The sequence below is a fragment of the Cherax quadricarinatus genome, chromosome 20 (assembly GCF_038502225.1).
Source record: "Cherax quadricarinatus isolate ZL_2023a chromosome 20, ASM3850222v1, whole genome shotgun sequence".
Classification (NCBI taxonomy): domain Eukaryota; kingdom Metazoa; phylum Arthropoda; class Malacostraca; order Decapoda; family Parastacidae; genus Cherax; species Cherax quadricarinatus.
In genome coordinates, this window is record NC_091311.1 from 48,240,435 (window position 1) to 48,263,962 (window position 23,528).

The 23,528-nt window shown below is 53.8% G+C and overlaps 1 protein-coding gene across 1 annotated transcript in view; it reads left to right on the plus strand.

The window, feature by feature from the left end:
• Positions 1–6,200, plus strand: part of nau (myogenic-determination protein nautilus) — a 204,290-nt gene extending 198,090 nt beyond the window's left edge. Inside the window, exon 4 of the mRNA XM_070087059.1 lies at positions 5,642–6,200. Coding sequence (XP_069943160.1) covers positions 5,642–5,817 — 176 coding nt within the window. The 3' untranslated portion in view covers positions 5,818–6,200. The remainder of the gene's footprint in view (positions 1–5,641) is intronic.
• The last annotated feature ends 17,328 nt before the right edge of the window (positions 6,201–23,528 follow it).

Here is a 23,528-nt window from a genome sequence, read left to right on the forward strand (position 1 = left end):
TCCACTGAGTTGTGCAGGCTCGACCCTCCGTCCACTGAGTGATGCAGGCTCGACCCTCCGTCCACTGAGTGGTGCAGACTCGACCCTCCGTCACTGAGTGGTGCAGGCTCGACCCTCCGTCCACTGAGTGGTGCAGGCTCGACCCTCCGTCCACTGAGTGATGCAGGCTCGACCCTCCGTCCACTGAGTGGTGCAGACTCGACCCTCCGTCCACTGAGTGGTGCAGGCTTGACCCTCCGTCCAATGAATGATTCAGGCTCGACCCTCTGTCCACTGAGTGATGCAGGCTCAACCTTCAGTCCACTGAGTGATGCAGGCTCGACCCTCCGTCCACTGAGTGATGCAGGCTCGACCCTCTGTCCACTGAGTGATGCAGGCTCGACCCTCCGTCCACTGAGTGGCGCAGGCTCGACCCTCCGTCCAGTGAGTGGTGCAGGCTCAACCTTCAGTCCACTGAGTGATGCAGGCTCGACGCTCCGTCCACTGAGTGATGTAGGCTCGACCCTCTGTCCACTGAGTGATGTAGGCTCGACCCTCTGTCCACTGAGTGATGTAGGCTCGACCCTCCGTCCACTGAGTGATGTAGGCTCGACCCTCCGTCCACTGAGTGATGCAGGCTCGACCCTCCGTCCACTGAGTGATGCAGGCTCGACCCTCCGTCCACTGAGTGGCGCAGGCTCGACCCTCCGTCCAGTGAGTGGTGCAGGCTCAACCTTCAGTCCACTGAGTGATGCAGGCTCGACGCTCCGTCCACTGAGTGATTCAGGCTCGACCCTCCGTCCACTGAGTGATGCAGGCTCGACCCTCCGTCCACTGAGTGGTGCAGGCTCGACCCTCCGTCCACTGAGTGGTGCAGGCTCAACCTTCAGCCCACTGAGTGATGCAGGCTCGACCCTCCGTCCACTGAGTGATTCAGGCTCGACCCTCCGTCCACTGAGTGGTGCAGGCTCGACCCTCCGTCCACTGAGTGATTCAGGCTCGACCCTCCGTCCACTGAGTGGTGCAGGCTCGACCCTCCGTCCACTGAGTGATGCAGGCTCGACCCTCCGTCCACTGAGTGATTCAGGCTCGACCCTCCGTCCACTGAGTGGTGCAGGCTCGACCCTCCGTCCACTGAGTGATGCAGGCTCGACCCTCCGTCCACTGAGTGGTGCAGGCTCAACCTTCAGCCCACTGAGTGATGCAGGCTCGACCCTCCGTCCACTGAGTGGTGCAGGCTCGACCCTCCGTCCACTGAGTGATGCAGGCTCGACCCTCCGTCCACTTAGTGATGCAGGCTCGACCCTCCGTCCACTGAGTGGTGCAGGCTCGACCCTCCGTCCACTGAGTGATGCAGGCTCGACCCTCCGTCCAGTGAGTGGTGCAGGCTCAACCTTCAGTCCACTGAGTGATGCAGGCTCGACCCTCCGTCCACTGAGTGGTGCAGGCTCGACCCTCCGTCCACTGAGTGATGCAGGCTCGACCCTCCGTCCACTGAGTGGTGCAGGCTCAACCTTCAGTCCACTGAGTGATGCAGGCTCGACCCTCCGTCCACTGAGTGATGCAGGCTCGACCCTCCGTCCACTTAGTGATGCAGGCTCGACCCTCCGTCCACTGAGTGATGCAGGCTCAGCCTTCAGTCCACTGAGTGATGCAGGCTCGACCCTCCGTCCACTGAGTGATGCAGGCTCGACCTTCAGTCCACTGAGTGATGCAGGCTCGACCCTCCGTCTACTGAGCGATGCGCGCTTTTTAATTGAACAGAAACTAGAGGATTGCATACTACGAGAGAGGTCAGATGAGAGATAACGGTGAAGGAGGGAACCAGGAGTCTTCCATTAGCCCAGGTTATAATGATAGACATGTATGTGATTCTATAATATCTAGAATGCAGTGTGACTCTGTAAATGGTTCAAGTTGGACCGAAACGTCGTCGTAAGCTTCTATGCGCGCGATATTTGTGTACTTAGAACGGTATTAATCATTTATTGTTCTTGAGGTGAAGCTAGTGAGGAAGATACATACTCTTATTGGGACAATGTTTTAACATGTGTAGAGCTGTGTTTCAAGAGGGATAACGCCGTGTTGCCAGCTGCATCTCACCTGCTGGGTATAACCTGCCACTAGGTGATGTAATAACGTGTCTTATGACAAGATAGTTATTCAGGTAAGGAGAACTTACCTACATGGTACCTCTAAGTCTTAGTGGCTGTATATACTGATGTACTGTAACTATTATCGTGTCCAGGTGATCCTTAGTTAGCTTCATATAGACCATTTCCAGATTTTCGCTTCCTTTTGGTAATCTGAGAAAGCCTCTTCTGTTCGGCTTCAAATTTTCAGAAGTAATGTATCCAATCTGCCAGTTTTATTTTTAAAACTGTGTAGTATTTTTTGTGAAATGTCTAAATGACTTAAATTATATTTTCACATATCAAATTGACGCAATGGCATCTTCACAGTTCAATAACACTCCAACTCTTTCTCCAGTTAATGTACACCAGTGCTGAGTGTTTGAAGCCAGTCAGAGAAGAAACTCTCATATGGTCACACTCAAAGTTGTTCTTGTGAATCACAAAGTCAGTGCCCTATATTCACTTACTGGCTCTACCAAGGCCGGGTAAAAGTATAACGACCGTGAAATTCTGCGGACGTTGTCTACCGTGGTGACTAGTGCCTCAGGATGTTGTCTACCTTGGAGACTAGTGCCTCAGGATGTTGTCTACCGTGGTGACTAGTGTCTCAGGATGTTGTCTACCGTGGAGACTAGTGTCTCAGGATGTTGTCTACCGTGGTGACTAGTGTCTCAGGATGTTGTCTACCGTGGAGACTAGTGTCTCAGGATGTTGTCTACCGTGGTGACTAGTGTCTCAGGATGTTGTCTACCGTGGAGACTAGTGTCTCAGGATGTTGTCTACCGTGGTGACTAGTGTCTCAGGATGTTGTCTACCGTGGAGACTAGTGTCTCAGGATGTTGTCTACCGTGGTGACTAGTGTCTCAGGATGTTGTCTACCGTGGAGACTAGTGTCTCAGGATGTTGTCTACCGTGGAGACTAGTGTCTCAGGATGTTGTCTACCGTGGTGACTAGTGTCTCAGGATGTTGTCTACCGTGGAGACTAGTGTCTCAGGATGTTGTCCACCGTGGTGACTAGTGTCTCAGGATGTCGTCTACCGTGGTGACTAGTGTCTCAGGATGTTGTCTACCGTGGTGACTAGTGTCTCAGAATGTCGTCTACCGTGGAGACTAGTGTCTCAGGATATTGTCTACCGTGGAGACTAGTGTCTCAGGATGTTGTCTACCGTGAAGACTAGTGTCTCAGGATGTTGTCTACCGTGGAGACTAGTGTCTCAGGATGTTGTCTACCGTGGAGACTAGTGTCTCAGGATGTTGTCTACCGTGGAGACTAGTGTCTCAGGATGTTGTCTACCGTGGAGACTAGTGTCTCAGGATGTTGTCTACCGTGGAGACTAGTGTCTCAGGATGTTGTCTACCGTGAAGACTAGTGTCTCAGGATGTTGTCTACCGTGGTGACTAGTGTCTCAGGATGTCGTCTACCGTGGAGACTAGCGTCTCAGTATGTTGTCTACCGTGGAGACTAGTGTCTCAGGATGTTGTCTACCGTGAAGACTAGTGTCTCAGGATGTTGTCTACCGTGGAGACTAGTTTCTCAGGATGTTGTCTACCGTGAAGACTAGTGTCTCAGGATGTTGTCTACCGTGAAGACTAGTGTCTCAGGATGATGTCTACCATGGAGACTAGTGTCTCAGGATGTTGTCTACCGTGGAGACTAGTTTCTCAGGATGTTGTCTACCGTGAAGACTAGTGTCTCAGGATGTTGCCTACCGTGGAGACTAGTGTCTCAGGATGTCGTCTACCGTGGAGACTAGTGTCTCAGGATGTCGTCTACCGTGGAGACTAGTGTCTCAGGATGTTGTCTACCGTGGAGACTAGTGTCTCAGGATATTGTCTACCGTGGAGACTAGTGTCTCAGGATATTGTCTACCATGGATACTAGTGTCTCAGGATGTTGTCTACCGTGAAGACTAGTGTCTCAGGATGTTGTCTACCGTGAAGACTAGTGTCTCAGGATGTCGTCTACCGTGGAGACTAGCGTCTCAGTATGTTGTCTACCGTGGAGACTAGTGTCTCAGGATGTTGTCTACCGTGGAGACTTGTGTCTCAGGATGTTGTCTACCGTGGAGACTAGTGTCTCAGGATGTTGTCTACCGTGGAGACTAGTGTCTCAGGATGTTGTCTACCGTGGAGACTAGTGTCTCAGGATGTTGTCTACCATGGATACTAGTGTCTCAGGATGTTGTCTACCGTGGAGACTAGTGTCTCAGAATGTTGTCTACCGTGATGACTAGTTTCTCAGGATGTTGTCTACCGTGGAGACTAGTGTCTCAGGATGTTGTCTACCGTGGAGACTAGTGTCTCAGGATGTTGTCTACCGTGGAGACTAGTGTCTCAGGATGTTGTCTACCCCAGTCACTCCTTCACTTTGCCCGCCCCTCCAAGATCCCTCCACGCCCCTCCCCTCCCCTTCCACTCTCTACTAGCCCTTCCCAGACCCTCCCACATCCTTTTAGTCCCTCCCCTCCCATTTCACACCCTTTTAGCCCCTCTCCGCCCCTTTCAGACACTTCTAGCCTCTTCCGGTCTCCTAATTTTAATCACGCCTCTTCTAGCCTCTACTCTAGCTCTCCGCTCCTTCCTACCATCCACGCCTATCCCCGCCTCTTCCTGCCCATCCCCACCCATCCCAGCATATCCAAAACCATACCGCCCACTCTCGCCATTCCACCCCATTTACCTTCTCTCCTCGCCCCTCTCTCACCTCCCCCCGCCCCTCCTCCACCTCCCCCCGCCCCTCCACCACCTCCCCCGCCCCTCCACCACCTCCCCCCCGCCCCTCCACCACCTCCCCCCGCCCCTCCACCACCTCCCGCCCTGGCAAGGAAGGCGTGAATCCGCTGCTTAGTATTGACGTTCTCGTGACGCCAAGACGAACGGAGATGAAGGCGGATTCTGAGCAGTGTGATTTATGAACTAATGTGACCCGTCTTTATGGTTTAGCGCGCCCACCTGCCCTCACATGTTAAGCTGGGGAGTGAGTAAGCTTATGTTAAGCTGGGGTGTGATTAATGAACATATTCTTGGCTATTTAGTCTAAGAAAAATAAGTCAACCTAACAGTAAAAGAATTTATTCTTTTTCTGCGTTTCACTGATGAATTCTGGAGAAACAATGTATACAAACTGGAGATAAGAAGAGTTTGCTCAACATAAATAAGGCGAGTATTACAGCTTCATATAATCATTATTATATTCATGGAGGTTGGGGGAGCACTAAACTGCAGGGGTCATACAGCATCTGGGAGTAATAGAAGGCATTCAGACTCGATTCAAGGAGTGTTTTTATCTCTCTTCTACGAGGACAGGAAAGAGTAAAGCTCCAGCATCGTGCCTAGGGCTGCTGAACTTTTTACTTTGCTACTGATGGATTTCCCTCTGTTTACTGCTATTTTTGTTGTGTTTGCTAGAATATTGATTATCCATTTGCCTACTCTTATATAGAATATTGTAGCAGCACACTGCGGGTGTATTCAAGTTTGTTTGATTAAAAATATAGTGCCCCTAACTTTTCTTATTTCTCGGCAGGTCAGGAGCAGCAGGGAGGAGGCGGAGGCGGCGGCGGTAGCGGCGGCGGAGGTGGAGGTGGCGGGGGTAGTGGCGGTGCCTCCACCTCCAGTCTGGACTGCCTCTCCCTCATCGTAGAGTCCATCAGTCCGGCCAACACTGGCATCCTCAACACAGTTGCCGATAAGAATACCTAGTGACGTAGACGCCCACACCAGGGTGGGACCCACCACCTGCAGCACCCAACGGAGGGACCCACCACCTGCAACACCTGACGGTGGGATCCACCACTGTAGGCACAACCGCCTACAACACACGAGAATGGGACCAACCACCGTGAAGTCCACTACTTACAACACTCCAGGGTGGAACCCACCACCTACATCTAGCATCTACATTACAAAAGAATGCCAGCAACGTTTAAGAATCATCGACAGGCAGCATCTTACACACTAACCTAGTAGCGTCGATGCGTTCGTCAGCGCTTGCAGCTGACGTCGGAACACCAAGAGCTGACTGCACAAAACACGAATCTAACGTCCCCTCTAGTCACATTGCAAACATCCTATCTGAGTATAGTTTATCAAACCTGATTCGTCGACTTTCGGAGGACTAGTGCCTTCTGGAGGACTAGTCTTCTGGAGGACTAGTCTTCTGGAGGACTAGTCTTTTGGAGGACTAGTGTCTTCTGGAGGACTAGTGTCTTCTGGAGGACTAGTGTCTTCTGGAGGACTAGTCTTTTGGAGGACTAGTGTCTTCTGGAGGACTAGTGTCTTCTGGAGGACTAGTGTCTTCTGGAGGACTAGTCTTCTGGAGGACTAGTCTTCTGGAGGACTAGTCTTTTGGAGGACTAGTGTCTTCTGGAGGACTAGTGTCTTCTGGAAGACTAGTGCCTTCTGGAGGACTAGTGTCTTCTGGAGGACTAGTGTCTTCTGGAAGACTAGTCTTCTGGAGGACTAGTGTCTTCTGGAGGACTAGTGTCTTCTGGACGACTAGTGTCTTCTGGAGGACTAGTGTCTTCTGGAGGACTAGTGTCTTCTGGAGGACTAGTGTCTTCTGGAGGACTAGTGTCTTCTGGAGGACTAGTGTCTTCTGGAGGACTAGTGTCTTCTGGAGGACTAGTGTCTTCTGGAGGACTAGTGTCTTCTGGAGGAATAGTGTCTTCTGGAGGACTAGTGTCTTCTGGAGGACTAGTGTCTTCTGGAGGACTAGTGTCTTCTGGAGGACTAATATCTTCTGGAGGATTAGTCTTCTGGAAGATAAGTCGTCTTTCGGACCAAGGATGTACTCGTGGACCAAGGATATGCTGGAAAGTACATGTTAAAGCTTTGATATACTAGTTTACAACGAAGATGCTGTGAGGTCAAAGCGCCAGTGCTAAGACACGCTGCAGAAGTTTCTATTGGAACAACATTTTGACTTGAAACGAAACGTTCGGCCACTAAAATGTTTATCTTCATCGGCTGCACGGTATTTAGGTCCGCCACAGTGTTAGGTAACCCGTTCATGTGGAGTGAGGTGGATGCACTCAGTGCTTGCGCTGTGTCCTGGACCAGGTGACCAGGTGGTCGTGGCGGAGTTCAGAAACAAAACAAACTATAACTCACAACTTTCCCTGTGGTTGAAATGGGTACATGAAAACGCAGGTGTTCTCTTATCTCGGGTCATTCGTGTATAGTTCAAATATGCCCAATTCCCGAAGAAAAACTATAATGAGTAATAATTGTGGACCTAGGAATGAGAAATCATTTGTTCTCATAAACAGAGACATTTGTCACATTTATGCTAAATACTTGCATGCGTATATGACGACTATTGTTATGTAATAGAAGGCGCTTACTCTCAACAAACAAAGCTCATGAGTGCAACTCTTGAAAAAAAAAAGCACACGTTCCAGAAGAAACTTTTACTGGGACAACGTTCCGCTCTCAAGAGAGGTTTATCAAGCTTGTTAAAGCTTATACAGAAAGGTTTTCCGACTAAAAGTTAGTTCTGTAACGTTTCTTTTCTTTAACATTCTTGGCAGACGTCTATGCGGACTCTCGCCAACTCTTGTTATCACTGACAGTATGAGTGCAGTTGTTTGCATTATCAGTGTACAGTCTGTCAGTATTGTTTTGTTTGAGTGCAGTGAAGATGAGAGTCTCAGATACTGCCAGCGAAATGTTATTGTTAGTGTCATTAAGTCAAGTGTCAGACCACAAATAATGCCAAAGAAATGAGAGCATCGAGGTGATGAATGAACGATGACGAGGACCTTTAAGTGGACTGGTGCTAGTTGTTGATGACCCCCAAGTGGACTGGTGCTAGTTGTTGATGACCCCCAAGTGGACTGGTGCAAGTTGTTGATGACCCCCAAGTGGACTGGTGCAAGTTGTTGATGACCCCCAAGTGGACTGGTGCAAGTTGTTGATGACCCCCAAGTGGACTGGTGCAAGTTGTTGATGACCCCCAAGTGGACTGGTGCAAGTTGTTGATGACCCCCAAGTGGACTGGTGCTAGTTGTTGATGACCCCCAAGTGGACTGGTGCAAGTTGTTGATGACCCCCAAGTGGACTGGTGCAAGTTGTTGATGACCCCCAAGTGGACTGGTGCAAGTTGTTGATGACCCCCAAGTGGACTGGTGCAAGTTGTTGACCTCCAAGGGGATAGGTAATAGTGAGTGAAAAGTAACTAATTCAAGCTCTCAAGAAAATCTATAAAGTTGAGCATTCTGAGTGACAACCCTGAAAACAAATTTGATTGATGTCTCAGTGACCAATATATGTGTGGCCTGGTGAGACGCTTCTTATTATGTACAAGATATGTAAGATAACAGCGGATACACGGCTTCCTGAAGGATAGATAACGGATATACGACATCCAGAATGATTCCCAAATGATTCTAAACGTTCATTTACGCACGAGTGTTGAATGGTTGGCTATTGCGAATTAAGTAAAATAATGGACAAGTAAGGGGTGTCTATTAGACAGAGAGGCAGACATACGAACATACATACATACATACAGACAGACAGACAGACAGACAGGCAGACATTCACACATACATACATACATACAGACAGACAGACAGACAGGCTGACATGCATACATACATATTCAGACAGGCAGAGACAGAGACAGACAGACAGTCAGACAGGGTCCTCGTCGAGTACTAAAGGACTAGTGTTCACACAGTGCAAGAAGATATATTATTCTCTATATGAATAAAAAAATATCAAATCAATACAAAAATATAATGTGTATTTGTATCCTCCATTGATTTTAATTTATAAACTGAGTTTAATAGATGAGTGACAACCGAGCCAAGTTAAAATACTAAATAATATTCTTAATAGTTGAAGATTTTCATCAATAATAATTAAAAAGTGTCTACGAAGGAGAGAGAACATAGTGAAAGTAGATTTAGACTTTGACACTCTTAAGTGCTTAGACACTCTTAAGTGCTTAGACACTCTTAAGTGCTTAGACACTCTTAAGTGCTTAGATTATTGTGCACTCCATGTCTATCCTGTGGAAGGTACTGGCTTAATGTGCACCATAGGTAATATTTTGTGCGAATCATTATTATTATTATTATTATTATTATTATTATTATTATTATTATTATTATTATTATCCAATAAAGAACTTTAATAGAAATAATCATAACAGCACTGCAGGAAGGGATGTGTAAAAGGATAAATATGTGAACGTGATGAAGGAGTGAGGGGTAAGTGTGAGGGTGGAGGTTATGAGGGGTAGGAGTGTGTGAGGGTGGAGGTTATGAGGGGTAGGAGTGTGTGAGGGTGGAGGTTATGAGGGGTAGGAGTGTGTGAGGGAGGGGGTTATGAGGGGTAGGAGTGTGTGAGGGTGGAGGTTATGAGGGGTAGGAGTGTGTGAGGGTGGAGGTTATGAGGGGTAGGAGTGTGTGAGGGTGGAGGTTATGAGGGGTAGGAGTGTGTGAGGGTGGAGGTTATGAGGGGTAGGAGTGTGTGAGGGTGGAGGTTATGAGGGGTAGGAGTGTGTGAGAGTGGAGGTTATGAGGGGTAGGAGTGTGTGAGGGTGGAGGTTATGAGGGGTAGGAGTGTGTGAGGGTGGAGGTTATGAGGGGTAGGAGTGTGTGAGGGTGGAGGTTATGAGGGGTAGGAGTGTGTGAGGGTGGAGGTTATGAGGGGTAGGAGTGTGTGAGGGTGGAGGTTATGAGGGGTAGGAGTGTGTAAGAGTGGAGGTTATGAGGGGTAGGAGTGTGTGAGGGTGGAGGTTATGAGGGGTAGGAGTGTGTGAGGGTGGAGGTTATGAGGGGTAGGAGTGTGTGAGGGTGGAGGTTATGAGGGGTAGGAGTGTGTGAGGGTGGAGGTTATGAGGGGTAGGAGTGTGTGAGGGTGGAGGTTATGAGGGGTAGGAGTGTGTGAGAGTGGAGGTTATGAGGGGTAGGAGTGTGTGAGGGTGGAGGTTATGAGGGGTAGGAGTGTGTGAGGGTAGAGGTTATGAGGGGTAGGAGTGTGTGAGGGTGGAGGTTATGAGGGGTAGGAGTGTGTGAGGGTGGAGGTTATGAGGGGTAGGAGTGTGTGAGGGTGGAGGTTATGAGGGGTAGGAGTGTGTGAGGGTAGAGGTTATGAGGGGTAGGAGTGTGTGAGGGTGGAGGTTATGAGGGGTAGGAGTGTGTGAGAGTGGAGGTTATGAGGGGTAGTGTGGAGTGGAGGTTATGTGAGGGTGGAGGTAATGAGGGGTAGGAGTGTGTGAGGGTGGAGGTTATGAGGGGTAGGAGTGTGTGAGGGTGGAGGTTATGAGGGGTAGGAGTGTGTGAGGGTGGAGGTTATGAGGGGTAGGAGTGTGTGAGGGTGGAGGTTATGAGGGGTAGGAGTGTGTGAGGGTGGAGGTTATGAGGGGTAGGAGTGTGTGAGGGTGGAGGTTATGAGGGGTAGGAGTGTGTGAGGGTGGAGGTTATGAGGGGTAGGAGTGTGTGAGGGTGGAGGTTATGAGGGGTAGGAGTGTGTGAGGGTGGAGGTTATGAGGGGTAGGAGTGTGTGAGGGTGGAGGTTATGAGGGGTAGGAGTGTGTGAGGGTGGAGGTTATGAGGGGTAGGAGTGTGTGAGGGTGGAGGTTATGAGGGGTAGGAGTGTGTGAGGGTGGAGGTTATGAGGGGTAGGAGTGTGTGAGGGTGGAGGTTATGAGGGGTAGGAGTGTGTGAGGGTGGAGGTTATGAGGGGTAGGAGTGTGTGAGGGTGGAGGTTATGAGGGGTAGGAGTGTGTGAGGGTGGAGGTTATGAGGGGTAGGAGTGTGTGAGGGTGGAGGTTATGAGGGTAGGAGTGTGTGAGGGTGGAGGTTATGAGGGTAGGAGTGTGTGAGGGTGGAGGTTCTGAGGGGTAGGAGTGTGTGAGGGTGGAGGTTATGAGGGGTAGGAGTGTGTGAGGGTGGAGGTTATGAGGGGTAGGAGTGTGTGAGGGTGGAGGTTATGAGGGGTAGGAGTGTGTGAGAATGGAGGTTATGAGGCGTAGGAGTGTGTGAGGGTGGAGGTTATGAGGGGTAGGAGTGTATGAGGGTGGAGGTTATGAGGGATAGGAGTGTGTGAGAGTGGAGGTTATGAGGGGTAGGAGTGTGTGAGGGTGGAGGTTATGAGGGGGAGGAGTGTGTTAGGGTGGAGGTTATGAGGGGTAGGAGTGTGTGAGGGTGGAGGTTATGACGAATAGGAGTGTGTGAGGGTGGAGGTTATGAGGGGTAGGAGTGTGTGAGGGTGGAGGTTATGAGGGGTAGGAGTGTGTGAGGGTAGAGGTTATGAGGGGTAGGAGTGTGTGAGGGTGGAGGTTATGAGGGGTAGGAGTGTGTGAGGGTGGAGGTTATGAGGGGTAGGAGTATGTGAGGGTGGAGGTTATGAGGGGTAGGAGTGTGTGAGGGTGGAGGTTATGAGGGGTAGGAGTGTGTGAGGGTGGAGGTTATGAGGGGTAGGAGTGTGTGAGGGTGGAGGTTATGAGGGGTAGGAGTGTGTGAGGGTGGAGGTTATGAGGGGTAGGAGTGTGTGAGGGTGGAGGTTATGAGGGGTAGGAGTGTGTGAGAGTGGAGGTTATGATAGGAGTGTGTGAGGGTAGTTATGAGTGTGTGAGGGTGGAGGTTATGAGGGGTAGGAGTGTGTGAGGGTGGAGGTTATGAGGGGTAGGAGTGTGTGAGGGTGGAGGTTATGAGGGGTAGGAGTGTGTGAGGGTGGAGGTTATGAGGGGTAGGAGTGTGTGAGGGTGGAGGTTATGAGGGGTAGGAGTGTGTGAGGGTGGAGGTTATGAGGGGTAGGAGTGTGTGAGGGTGGAGGTTATGAGGGGTAGGAGTGTGTGAGGGTGGAGGTTATGAGGGGTAGGAGTGTGTGAGGGTGGAGGTTATGTGAGGTGTGAGGGGAGGTTATGAGGGGTAGGAGTGTGTGAGGGTGGAGGTTATGAGGGGTAGGAGTATGTGAGGGTGGAGGTTATGAGGGGTAGGAGTGTGTGAGGGTGGAGGTTATGAGGGGTAGGAGTGTGTGAAGTGTGTGAGGGTGGAGGTTATGAGGGGGAGGATTGTGTGATGGTGGAGGTTATGAGGGGTAGGAGTGTGTGAGGGTGGAGGTTATGAGGGGTAGGAGTGTGTGAAGGTGGAAGTTATGAGGGGTAGGAGTGTGTGAGGGGGGAGGTTATGAGGGGTAGGAGTGTGTGAGGGTGGAGGTTATGAGGCGTAGGAGTGTGTGACTGTGGAGGTTATGAGGGGTAGGAGTGTGTGAGGGTAGAGGTTATGAGAGGTAGGAGTGTGTGAGGGTGGAGGTTATGAGGGGTAGGAGTGTGTGAGGGTGGAGGTTATGAGGGGTAGGAGTGTGTGAGGGTGGAGGTTATGAGTGGTAGGAGTGTGTGAGGGTGGAGGATGATGAGGGGTAGGAGTGTGTGATGAGAGGTAGGAGTGTGTGAGGGTGGAGGTTATGAGGGGTAGGAGTGTGTGAGGGTGGAGGTTATGAGGGGTAGGAGTGTGTGAGGGTGGAGGTTATGAGGGGTAGGAGTGTGTGAGGGTGGAGGTTATGAGGGGTAGGAGTGTGTGAGGGTGGAGGTTATGAGGGGTAGGAGTGTGTGAGGGTGGAGGTTATGAGGGGTAGGAGTGTGTGAGGGTGGAGGTTATGAGGGGTAGGAGTGTGTGAGGGTGTAGGTTATGAGGGGTAGGAGTGTGTGAGGGTGGAGGTTATGAGGGGTAGGAGTGTGTGAGGGTGGAGGTTATGAGGGGTAGGAGTGTGTGAGGGTGGAGGTTATGAGGGGTAGGAGTGTGTGAGGGTAGAGGTTATGAAAGGTAGGAGTGTGTGAGAGTGGAGGTTATGAGGGGTAGGAGTGTGTGAGGGTGGAGGTTATGAGGGGTAGGAGTGTGTGAGGGTGGAGGTTATGAGGGGTAGGAGTGTGTGAGGGTGGAGGTTATGAGGGGTAGGAGTGTGTGAGGGTGGAGGTTATGAGGGGTAGGGGAAGGAGTGTGTGAGGGTGGAGGTTATGAGGGGTAGGAGTGTGTGAGGGTGGAGGTTATGAGGGGTAGGAGTGTGTGAGGGTGGAGGTTATGAGGGGTAGGAGTGTGTGAGGGTGGAGGTTATGAGGGGTAGGAGTGTGTGAGGGTGGAGGTTATGAGGGGTAGGAGTGTGTGAGGGTGGAGGTTATGAGGGGTAGGAGTGTGTAGGAGGTGTGGAGGTTATGAGGGGTAGGAGTGTGTGTGTGAGGGTAGGAGGTGAGGGTGGATGAGGGGTAGGAGTGTGTGAGGGTGGAGGTTATGAGGGGTAGGAGTGTGTGAGTGGAGGTTATGAGGGGTAGGAGTGTGTGAGGGTGGAGGTTATGAGGGGTAGGAGTGTGTGAGGGTGGAAGGTATAGGAGTGTGTGAGGGTGGAGGTTATGAGGGGTAGGAGTGTGTGAGGGTGGAGGTTATGAGGGGTAGGAGAGTGTGAGGGTGGCGGTTAGGGGTAGGAGTGTGTGAGGGTGGAGGTTATGAGGGGTAGGAGTGTGTGAGGGTGGGGTTATGAGGGGTAGGAGTTATGTTATGGGGTAGGAGTGTGTGAGGGTGGAGGTTATGAGGGGTAGGAGTGTGTGAGGGTGGAGGTTATGAGGGGTAGGAGTGTGTGAGGGTGGAGGTTATGAGGGGTAGGAGTGTGTGAGGGTGGAGGTTATGAGGGGTAGGAGTGTGTGAGGGTGGAGGTTATGAGGGGTAGGAGTGTGTGAGGGTGGAGGTTATGAGGGGTAGGAGTGTGTGAGGGTGGAGGTTATGAGGGGTAGGAGTGTGTGAGGGTGGAGGTTATGAGGGGTAGGAGTGTGTGAGGGTAGAGGTTATGAGGGGTAGGAGTGTGTGAGGGTGGAGGTTATGAGGGGAGGAGTGTGTGAGGGTGGAGGTTATGAGGGGTAGGAGTGTGTGAGAGTGGAGGTTATGAGGGGTAGGAGTGTGTGAGGGTGGGGGTTCTGAGGGGTAGGAGTGTGTGAGGGTGGGGGTTATGAGGGGTAGGAGTGTGTGAGGGTGGAGGTTATGAGGGGTAGGAGTGTGAGAGTGGAGGTTATGAGGGATAGGAGTGTGTGAGGGTGGGGGTTATGAGGGGTAGGAGTGTGTGAGGGTGGAGGTTATGAGGGGTAGGAGTGTGTGAGGGTGGAGGTTATGAGGGGTAGGAGTGTGTGAGAGTGGAGGTTATGAGGGGTAGGAGTGTGTGAGGGTGGAGGTTATGAGGGGTAGGAGTGTGTGAGGGTGGAGGTTATGAGGGGTAGGAGTGTGTGAGGGTGGAGGTTATGAGGGGTAGGAGTGTGTGAGGGTGGAGGTTATGAGGGGTAGGAGTGTGTGAGGGTGGAGGTTATGAGGGGTAGGAGTGTGTGAGGGTGGAGGTTATGAGGGGTAGGAGGAGTGTGAGGGGTGAGGGTGGAGGTTATGAGGGGTAGGAGTGTGTGTGTTATGAGGGGTAGGAGTGTGTGAGGGTGGAGGAGGGGTAGGAGTGTGTGAGGGTGGAGGTTATGAGGGGTAGGAGTGTGTGAGGGTGGAGGTAATGAGGGGCAGGAATGTGTGAGGGTGGAGGTTATGAGGGGTAGGAGTGTGTGAGGGTGGAGGTAATGAGGGGTAGGAATGTGTGAGGGTGGAGGTTATGAGGGGTAGGAGTGTGTGAGGGTGAAGGTTGTGAGGGGTAGGAGTGTGTGAGGGTGGGGGTTATGAGGGGTAGGAGTGTGTGAGGGTGGGGGTTATGAGGGGTAGGAGTGTGTGAGGGTGGAGGTTATGAGGGGTAGGAGTGTGTGAGGGTGGAGGTTATGAGGGGTAGAAGTGTGTGAGGGTGGAGGATATGAGGGGTAGGAGTGTGTGAGGGTGGTGGATATGAGGGGTAAAAGTGTGTGAGGGTGGAGGTTATGAGGGGTAGGAGTGTGTGAGGGTGGGGGTTACGAGGGGTAGGAGTGTGTGAGGGTGGGGGATGTGAGGGGTAGGAGTGTGTGAGGGTGGAGGTTATGAGGGGTAGGAGTGTGAGAGTGGAGGTTATGAGGGATAGGAGTGTGTGAGAGTGGAGGTTATGAGGGGTAGGAGTGTGTGAGGGTGGAGGTTATGAGGGGTAGGAGTGTGTGAGGGTGGAGGTTATGAGGGGTAGGAGTGTGTGAGGGTGGAGGTTATGAGGGGTAGGAGTGTGTGAGGGTGGAGGTTATGAGGGGTAGGAGTGTGTGATGTGTGAGTGTGTGAGGGTGGAGGTTATGAGGGGTAGGAGTGTGTGAGTGTGGAGGTTATGAGGGGTAGGAGTGTGTGAGGGTGGAGGTTATGAGGGGTAGGAGTGGAGGTGTGAGGGTGTGGAGGTTATGGGGGGTAGGAGTGTGTGAGGGTGGAGGTTATGAGGGGTAGGAGTGTGTGAGGGTGGAGGTTATGAGGGGCAGGAGTGTGTGAGGGTGGAGGTTATGAGGGGTAGGAGTGTGTGAGGGTGGAGGTTATGAGGGGTAGGAGTGTGTGAGGGTGGAGGTTATGAGGGGTAGGAGGGTGGAGGTGTGTGGAGGTTATGAGGGGTAGGAGTGTGTGAGGGTATGAGGGGTAGGAGTGTGTGAGGGTGGAGGTTATGAGGGGTAGGAGTGTGTGAGGGTGGAGGTTATGAGGGGTAGGAGTGTGTGAGGGTGGAGGTTATGAGGGGTAGGAGTGTGTGAGGGTGGAGGTTATGAGGGGTAGGAGTGTGTGAGGGTGGAGGTTATGAGGGGTAGGAGTGTGTGAGGGTGGAGGTTATGAGGGGTAGGAGTGTGTGAGGGTGGAGGTTATGAGGGGTAGGAGTGTGTGAGGGTGGAGGTTATGAGGGGTAGGAGTGTGTGAGGGTGGAGGTTATGAGGGGTAGGAGTGTGTGAGGGTGGAGGTTATGAGGGGTAGGAGTGTGTGAGGGTGGAGGTTATGAGGGGTAGGAGTGTGTGAGGGTGGAGGTTATGAGGGGTAGGAGTGTGTGAGGGTGGAGGTTATGAGGGGTAGGAGTGTGTGAGGGTGGAGGTTATGAGGGGTAGGAGTGTGTGAGGGTGGAGGTTATGAGGGGTAGGAGTGTGTGAGGGTGGAGGTTATGAGGGGTAGGAGTGTGTGAGGGTGGAGGTTATGAGGGGTAGGAGTGTGTGAGGGTGGAGGTTATGAGGGGTAGGAGTGTGTGAGGGTGGAGGTTATGAGGGGTAGGAGTGTGTGAGGGTGGAGGTTATGAGGGGTAGGAGTGTGTGAGGGTGGAGGTTATGAGGGGTAGGAGTGTGTGAGGGTGGAGGTTATGAGGGGTAGGAGTGTGTGAGGGTGGAGGTTATGAGGGGTAGGAGTGTGTGAGGGTGGAGGTTATGAGGGTAGGAGTGTGTGAGGGTGGAGGTTATGAGGGGTAGGAGTGTGTGAGGGTGTGAGTGTGTGAGGGTGGAGGTTATGAGGGGTAGGAGTGTGTGAGGGTGGGGGTTATGAGGGGTAGCAGTGTGTGAGGGTGGGAGTTATGAGGGGTAGTAGTGTGTGAGGGTGGACGTTATGAGGGGTAGTGTGTGAGGGTGGAGGTTATGTAGGAGTGTGTGAGGGTGGTTGTTATGAGGGGTAGGAGTGTGTGAGGGTGGAGGTTATTATGAGGGGTAGGAGTGTGCGAGGGTGGAGGTTATGAGGGGTAGGAGTGTTTGAGGGTGGAGGTTATGAGGGGTAGGAGTGTGTGAGGGTGGAGGTTATGAGGGGTAGGAGTGTGTGTGTTAGGGTAGGAGTGTGTGAGGGGTTATGAGGGTGGGGTAGGAGTGTGTGAGGGTGGAGGTTATGAGGGGTAGGAGTGTGTGAGGGTGGGAGGTTATGAGGGGACGGAGTGAGTGAGGGTGGAGGTTATGAGGGGTAGGAGTGTGTGAGGGTGGAGGTTATGAGGGGAAGGAGTGTGTGAGGGTGGAGGTTATGAGGGGTAGGAGTGTGTGAGGGTGGAGGTTATGAGGGGTAGGAGTGTGTGAGGGTGGAGGTTATGAGGGGTAGGAGTGTGAGAGGGTGGAGGTTATGAGGGGTAGGAGTGTGTGAGGGTGGGGTTATGAGGGGTAGGAGTGTGCGAGGGTGGGGTTATGAGGGGTAGGAGTGTGTGAGGGTGGAGGTTATGAGGGGTAGGAGTGTGTGAGGGTGGAGGTTATGAGGGATAGGAGTGTGTTATGAGGGGAGGGTGAGGGGAGGTTATGAGGGGTAGGAGTGTGTGAGGGTGGAGGTTATGAGGGGTAGGAGTGTGTGAGGGTGGAGGTTATGAGGGGTAGGAGTGTGTGAGGGTGGAGGTTATGAGGGGTAGGAGTGTGTGAGGGTGGAGGTTATGAGGGGTAGGAGTGTGTGAGGGTGGAGGTTATGAGGGGTAGGAGTGTGTGAGGGTGGAGGTTATGAGGGGTAGGAGTGTGTGAGGGTGGAGGTTATGAGGGGTAGGAGTGTGTGAGGGTGGAGGTTATGAGGGGTAGGAGTGTGTGAGGGTGGGGGTTATGAGGGGTAGGAGTGTGTGAGGGTGGAGGTTATGAGGGGTAGGAGTGTGTGAGGGTGGGGGTTATGAGGGGTAGGAGGGTGTAAGGGTGGAGGTTATGAGGGGTAGGAGTGTGTGAGGGTGGAGGTTATGAGGGGTAGGAGTGTGTGAGGGTGGAGGTTGTGAGGGGTAGGAGTGTGTGAGTGTGAAGGATGAGGGGTAGGAGTGAGGGTGGGGGTTAGGGGGGTAGGAGTGTGTGAGTGTGGAGGTTATGAAGGGTAGGAGTGTGTGAGGGTGGGGGTTATGAGGGGGAGGAGTGTGTGAGGGTGGAGGTTATGAGGGGTAGGAGTGTGTGAGGGTGGAGGTTATGAGGGGTAGAAGTGTGTGAGGGTGGGGGATATGAGGGGTAGGAGTGTGTGAGGGTGGAGGTTATGAGGGGTAGTGTGTGAGTGGAGGTTATGAGGGGTAGGAGTGTGTGGGTGGAGGTTATGAGGGGTAGGAGTGTGTGAGGGTGGGTGGTTATGAGGGGTAGGAGTGTGTGAGGGTGGAGGTTATGAGGGGTAGGAGTGTGTGAGGGTGGAGGTTATGAGGGGTAGGAGTGTGTGAGGGTGGAGGTTATGAGGGGTAGGAGTGTGTGAGGGTGGAGGTTATGAGGGGTAGGAGTGTGTGAGGGTGGAGGTTATGAGGGGTAGGAGTGTGTGAGGGTGGAGGTTATGAGGGGTAGGAGTGTGTGAGGGTGGAGGTTATGAGGGGTAGGAGTGTGTGAGGGTGGAGGTTATGAGGGGTAGCAGTGTGTGAGGGTGGAGGTTATGAGGGGTAGGAGTGTGTGAGGGTAGAGGTTATGAGGGGTAGGAGTGTGTGAGGGTGGAGGTTATGAGGGGTAGGAGTGTGTGAGGGTGGAGGTTATGAGGGGTAGGAGTGTGTGAGGGTGGAGGTTATGAGGGGTACGAGTGTGTAAGGGAGGAGATTCTGAGGGGTAGGAGTGTGTGAGGGTTGAGGTTATGAGGGGTAGGAGTGTGTGAGGGTGGAGGTTATGAGGGGTAGGAATGTGTGAAGGTGGAGGTTATGAGGGGTAGGAGTGTGTGAGTGTGGAGGTTATGAGGGGTAGGAGTGTGTGAGGGTGGAGGTTATGAGGGGTAGGAGTGTGTGAGGGTGGGGGTTATGAGGGGTAGCAGTGTGTGAGGGTGGAGGTTATGAGGGGTAGGAGTGTGTGAGGGTGGGGGTTATGAGGGGTAGCAGTGTGTGAGGGTGGGAGTTATGAGGGGTAGGAGTGTGTGAGGGCGGGATTATGAGGGGTAGAAGTGTGTGAGGGTGGAGGTTATGAGGGGTAGGAGTGTGCGAGGGTTGTGGATACGAGGGGTAGGAGTATGTGAGGGTGGGGGTTATGTGGGGTAGGAGTGTGTGAGGGTGGAGGTTATGAGGGGTAGGAGTGTGTGAGGGTGGAGGTTATGAAGGGTAGGAGTGTGTGAGGGTGGGGGTTATGAGGGGTAGCAGTGTGTGAGGGTGGGAGTTATGAGGGGTAGGAGTGTGTGAGGGCGGGATTATGAGGGGTAGAAGTGTGTGAGGGTGGAGGTTATGAGGGGTAGGAGTGTGCGAGGGTTGTGGATACGAGGGGTAGGAGTATGTGAGGGTGGGGGTTATGTGGGGTAGGAGTGTGTGAGGGTGGAGGTTATGATGGGTAGGAGTGTGCTAGGGTTGGGGTTGTGAGGGGTAGGAGTGTGCGAGGGTGGGGTTATGAGGGGTAGGAGTGTGCGAGGGTGGGGGTTATGAGGGGTAGGATTGCGCGAGGGTTGAGGTTATGAGGGGTAGGAGTGTGCGAGGGTTGGGGTTATGAGGGGTAGGAATGTGCGAGGGTGGGGGTTATGAGGGGTGGGAGTGTGCGAGGGTGGGGGTTATGAGGGGTAGGAGTGTGCGAGGGTGGAGGTGTGTTAGGGGGTTATGAGGGATGGGGTGTGAGGGTGGGGGTTATGAGGGGTAGGAGTGTGCGTGGGTGGGGGGTTATGAGGGGTAGGAGTGTGCGAGGGTGGAGGTTATGAGGGGTGGGGTGTGTAAGGAGGTTATGAGGGGTGGGGGTGTGAGGTTGGGGGCTATAAGGGGTAGGAGTGTTCGAGGGTAGGGGCTATGAGGGGTAGGAGTGTGTGAGGGTGGGGGTTATGAGGGGTAGGAATGTGTGAGTGTGGGGGTATGAGGGTTAGGAGTGTGTGAGGGTGGGGGTTATGAGGGGTAGGAGTGTGCGAGGGTGGGGTTATGAGGGGTAAGAATGTGTGAGGGTGGGGGTTATGAGGGGTAAGAGTGTGTGAGTGTGGGGGTTATGAGGGGTAGGAGTGTGTGAGGGTAGGGGTTATGAGGGGTAAGAGTGTGCGAGGGTTGGAGTTATGAGGGGTGGGGGTTTGTGAGGGAGGTTATGAGAGGTAGGAGTGTGCGAGGGTGGGGGTGTGTGTGGATTTATGAGGAATGGGGGTTTTGTGAGGGGGGTTATGAGAGGTAGGAGTGTGTGAGGGTGGGGTTATGAGGGCTGGGGGGTGTGTGAGTGGGGCTATGAGTGGTGGGGGTTTGTGAGGGGGGTTATGAGAGGTAGGAGTGAGCGAGGGTGGGGGTTATGAAGGTAGGGGTGTGTGAGGGTCAACGTTATGAGGTGTGAAGGTGTGTGATGGGGTTATGAGGGGTGGGGTTTGTGAGGGGGTTATTACGGGTGGGGTTTTGTGAGGGGGTTATGAGGGGTAGAAGTGTGCGAGGGTGGGGGTTATGAGGGGTAAGGTTATGTGAGGATGGAGATTATAAGGGGTGGGGGTGTGTGAGGGGGATTATGAGGGGAGGAAGGTGTAAGGGTGGGGATTATGAGGAGTAGGGGTGTGTGAGGGTGGAAGTTATGAGAGGTGGGGGTGTGATGGGGTATTGAAAGGTGGGGGTGTGAGGGTTGGGGTTTTGAAGGGTAGGGGTGTGTGAGGCGGTTATGAGGGGTGGGGTGTGTTAGGGGATTATGAGGGTTGGGGTGTGTTAGGGGGTTATGTGGGGTTAGGGTGTGTGAGAGGGGATATGAGGGGTGGAGTGGGTGAGGCGGGGTTATGAGGGGTGGGGGTTGTGAGGGGGTTATGAGGGGTGGGGGTGTGAGGGAGTTATGAGGGGTAGGGGAGAGTGCAAGAGAGTAAAAATCACACCTAGTGCCAGTTAGTTTTTGTTAAAAAAGTGAAGGAGAGTCGACGGTGAGATATTCATCCAGGAAGCTGGTAGGACAGGCACGCTGGTAGGACAGGTACGCTGGTAGGACAGGTACGCTGGTAGGACAGGCACGCTGGTAGGACAGGTACGCTGGTAGGACAGGTACGCTGGTAGGACAGGCACGCTGGTAGGTCAGACACGCTGGTAGGACAGGCACGCTGGTAGGACAGTCACGCTGGTAGGACAGTCACGCTGGTAGGACAGTCACGCTGGTAGGACAGTCACGCTGGTAGGACAGTCACGCTGGTAGGACAGGCACGCTGGTAGGACAGTCACGCTGGTAGGACAGGCACGCTGGTAGGACAGTCACGCTGGTAGGACAGGAACGCTGGTAGGACAGGCACGCTGGTAGGTCAGACACGCTGGTAGGACAGGCACGCTGGTAGGACAGTCACGCTGGTAGGACAGGCACGCTGGTAGGACAGGCACGCTGGTAGGACAGGTACGCTGGTAAGACAGGCACGCTGGTAGGACAGGCACGCTGGTAGGACAGGCACGCTGGTAGGACAGGCACGCTGGTAGGACAGTCACGCTGGTAGGACAGTCACGCTGGTAGGACAGTCACGCTGGTAGGACAGGCACGCTGGTAGGACAGGCACGCTGGTAGGACAGGCACGCTGGTAGGACAGTCACGCTGGTAGGACAGTCACGCTGGTAGGACAGGCACGCTGGTAGGACAGGCAGGCTGGTAGGACAGGCACGCTGGTAGGACAGGCACGCTGGTAGGACAGTCACGCTGGTAGGACAGTCACGCTGGTAGGACAGGCACGCTGGTAGGACAGGCACGCTGGTAGGACAGTCACGCTGGTAGGACAGTCACGCTGGTAGGACAGGCACGCTGGTAGGACAGTCACGCTGGTAGGACAGGCACGCTGGTAGGACAGTCACGCTGGTAGGACAGGCACGCTGGTAGGACAGGCACGCTGGTAGGACAGGCACGCTGGTAGGACAGGCACGCTGGTAGGACAGTCACGCTGGTAGGACAGTCACGCTGGTAGGACAGTTACGCTGGTAGGACAGGCACGCTGGTAGGACAGGCACGCTGGTAGGACAGGCAAGCTGGTAGGACAGGCACACTGGTAGGACAGGCACGCTGGTAGGACAGTCACGCTGGTAGGACAGGCACGCTGGTAGGACAGGCACGCTGGTAGGACAGGCAAGCTGGTAGGACAGGCACACTGGTAGGACAGGCACGCTGGTAGGACAGTCACGCTGGTAGGACAGTCACGCTGGTAGGACAGTCACGCTGGTAGGACAGTCACGCTGGTAGGACAGGCACGCTGGTAGGACAGTCACGCTGGTAGGACAGGCACGCTGGTAGGACAGGCACGCTGGTAGGACAGTCACGCTGGTAGGACAGGCAAGCTGGTAGGACAGGCACGCTGGTAGGACAGGCACGCTGGTAGGACAGTCACGCTGGTAGGACAGTAACGCTGGTAGGACAGTCACGCTGGTAGGACAGTCACGCTGGTAGGACAGGCACGCTGGTAGGACAGTCACGCTGGTAGGACAGACACGCTGGTAGGACAGGCACGCTGGTAGGACAGTCACGCTGGTAGGACAATCACGCTGGTAGGACAGACACGCTGGTAGGACAGACACGCTGGTAGGTCAGGCACGCTGGTAGGACAGGCACGCTGGTAGGTCAGGCACGCTGGTAAGACAGGCACGCTCGTAGGTCAGGCACGCTGGTAGGACAGGCACGCTGGTAGGTCAGGCACGCTGGTAGGACAGGCACGCTGGTAGGTCAGGCACGCTGGTAGGACAGGCACGCTGGTAGGTCAGGCACGCTGGTAGGACAGGCACGCTGGTAGGACAGACACGCTGGTAGGACAGACACGCTGGTAGGTCAGGCACGCTGGTAGGACAGGCACGCTGGTAGGTCAGGCACGCTGGTAGGACAGGCACGCTGGTAGGACAGACACGCTGGTAGGTCAGGCACACTGGTAGGACAGGCACGCTGGAAGGTCAGGCACGCTGGTAGGACAGTCACGCTGGTAGGACAGGCACGCTGGTAGGACAGGCACGCTGGTAGGACAGGCAAGCTGGTAGGACAGGCACACTGGTAGGACAGGCACGCTGGTAGGACAGTCACGCTGGTAGGACAGTCACGCTGGTAGGACAGTCACGCTGGTAGGACAGTCACGCTGGTAGGACAGGCACGCTGGTAGGACAGTCACGCTGGTAGGACAGGCACGCTGGTAGGACAGGCACGCTGGTAGGACAGTCACGCTGGTAGGACAGGCAAGCTGGTAGGACAGGCACGCTGGTAGGACAGGCACGCTGGTAGGACAGTCACGCTGGTAGGACAGTAACGCTGGTAGGACAGTCACGCTGGTAGGACAGTCACGCTGGTAGGACAGGCACGCTGGTAGGACAGTCACGCTGGTAGGACAGACACGCTGGTAGGACAGGCACGCTGGTAGGACAGTCACGCTGGTAGGACAATCACGCTGGTAGGACAGACACGCTGGTAGGACAGACACGCTGGTAGGTCAGGCACGCTGGTAGGACAGGCACGCTGGTAGGTCAGGCACGCTGGTAAGACAGGCACGCTCGTAGGTCAGGCACGCTGGTAGGACAGGCACGCTGGTAGGTCAGGCACGCTGGTAGGACAGGCACGCTGGTAGGTCAGGCACGCTGGTAGGACAGGCACGCTGGTAGGTCAGGCACGCTGGTAGGACAGGCACGCTGGTAGGACAGACACGCTGGTAGGACAGACACGCTGGTAGGTCAGGCACGCTGGTAGGACAGGCACGCTGGTAGGTCAGGCACGCTGGTAGGACAGGCACGCTGGTAGGACAGACACGCTGGTAGGTCAGGCACAC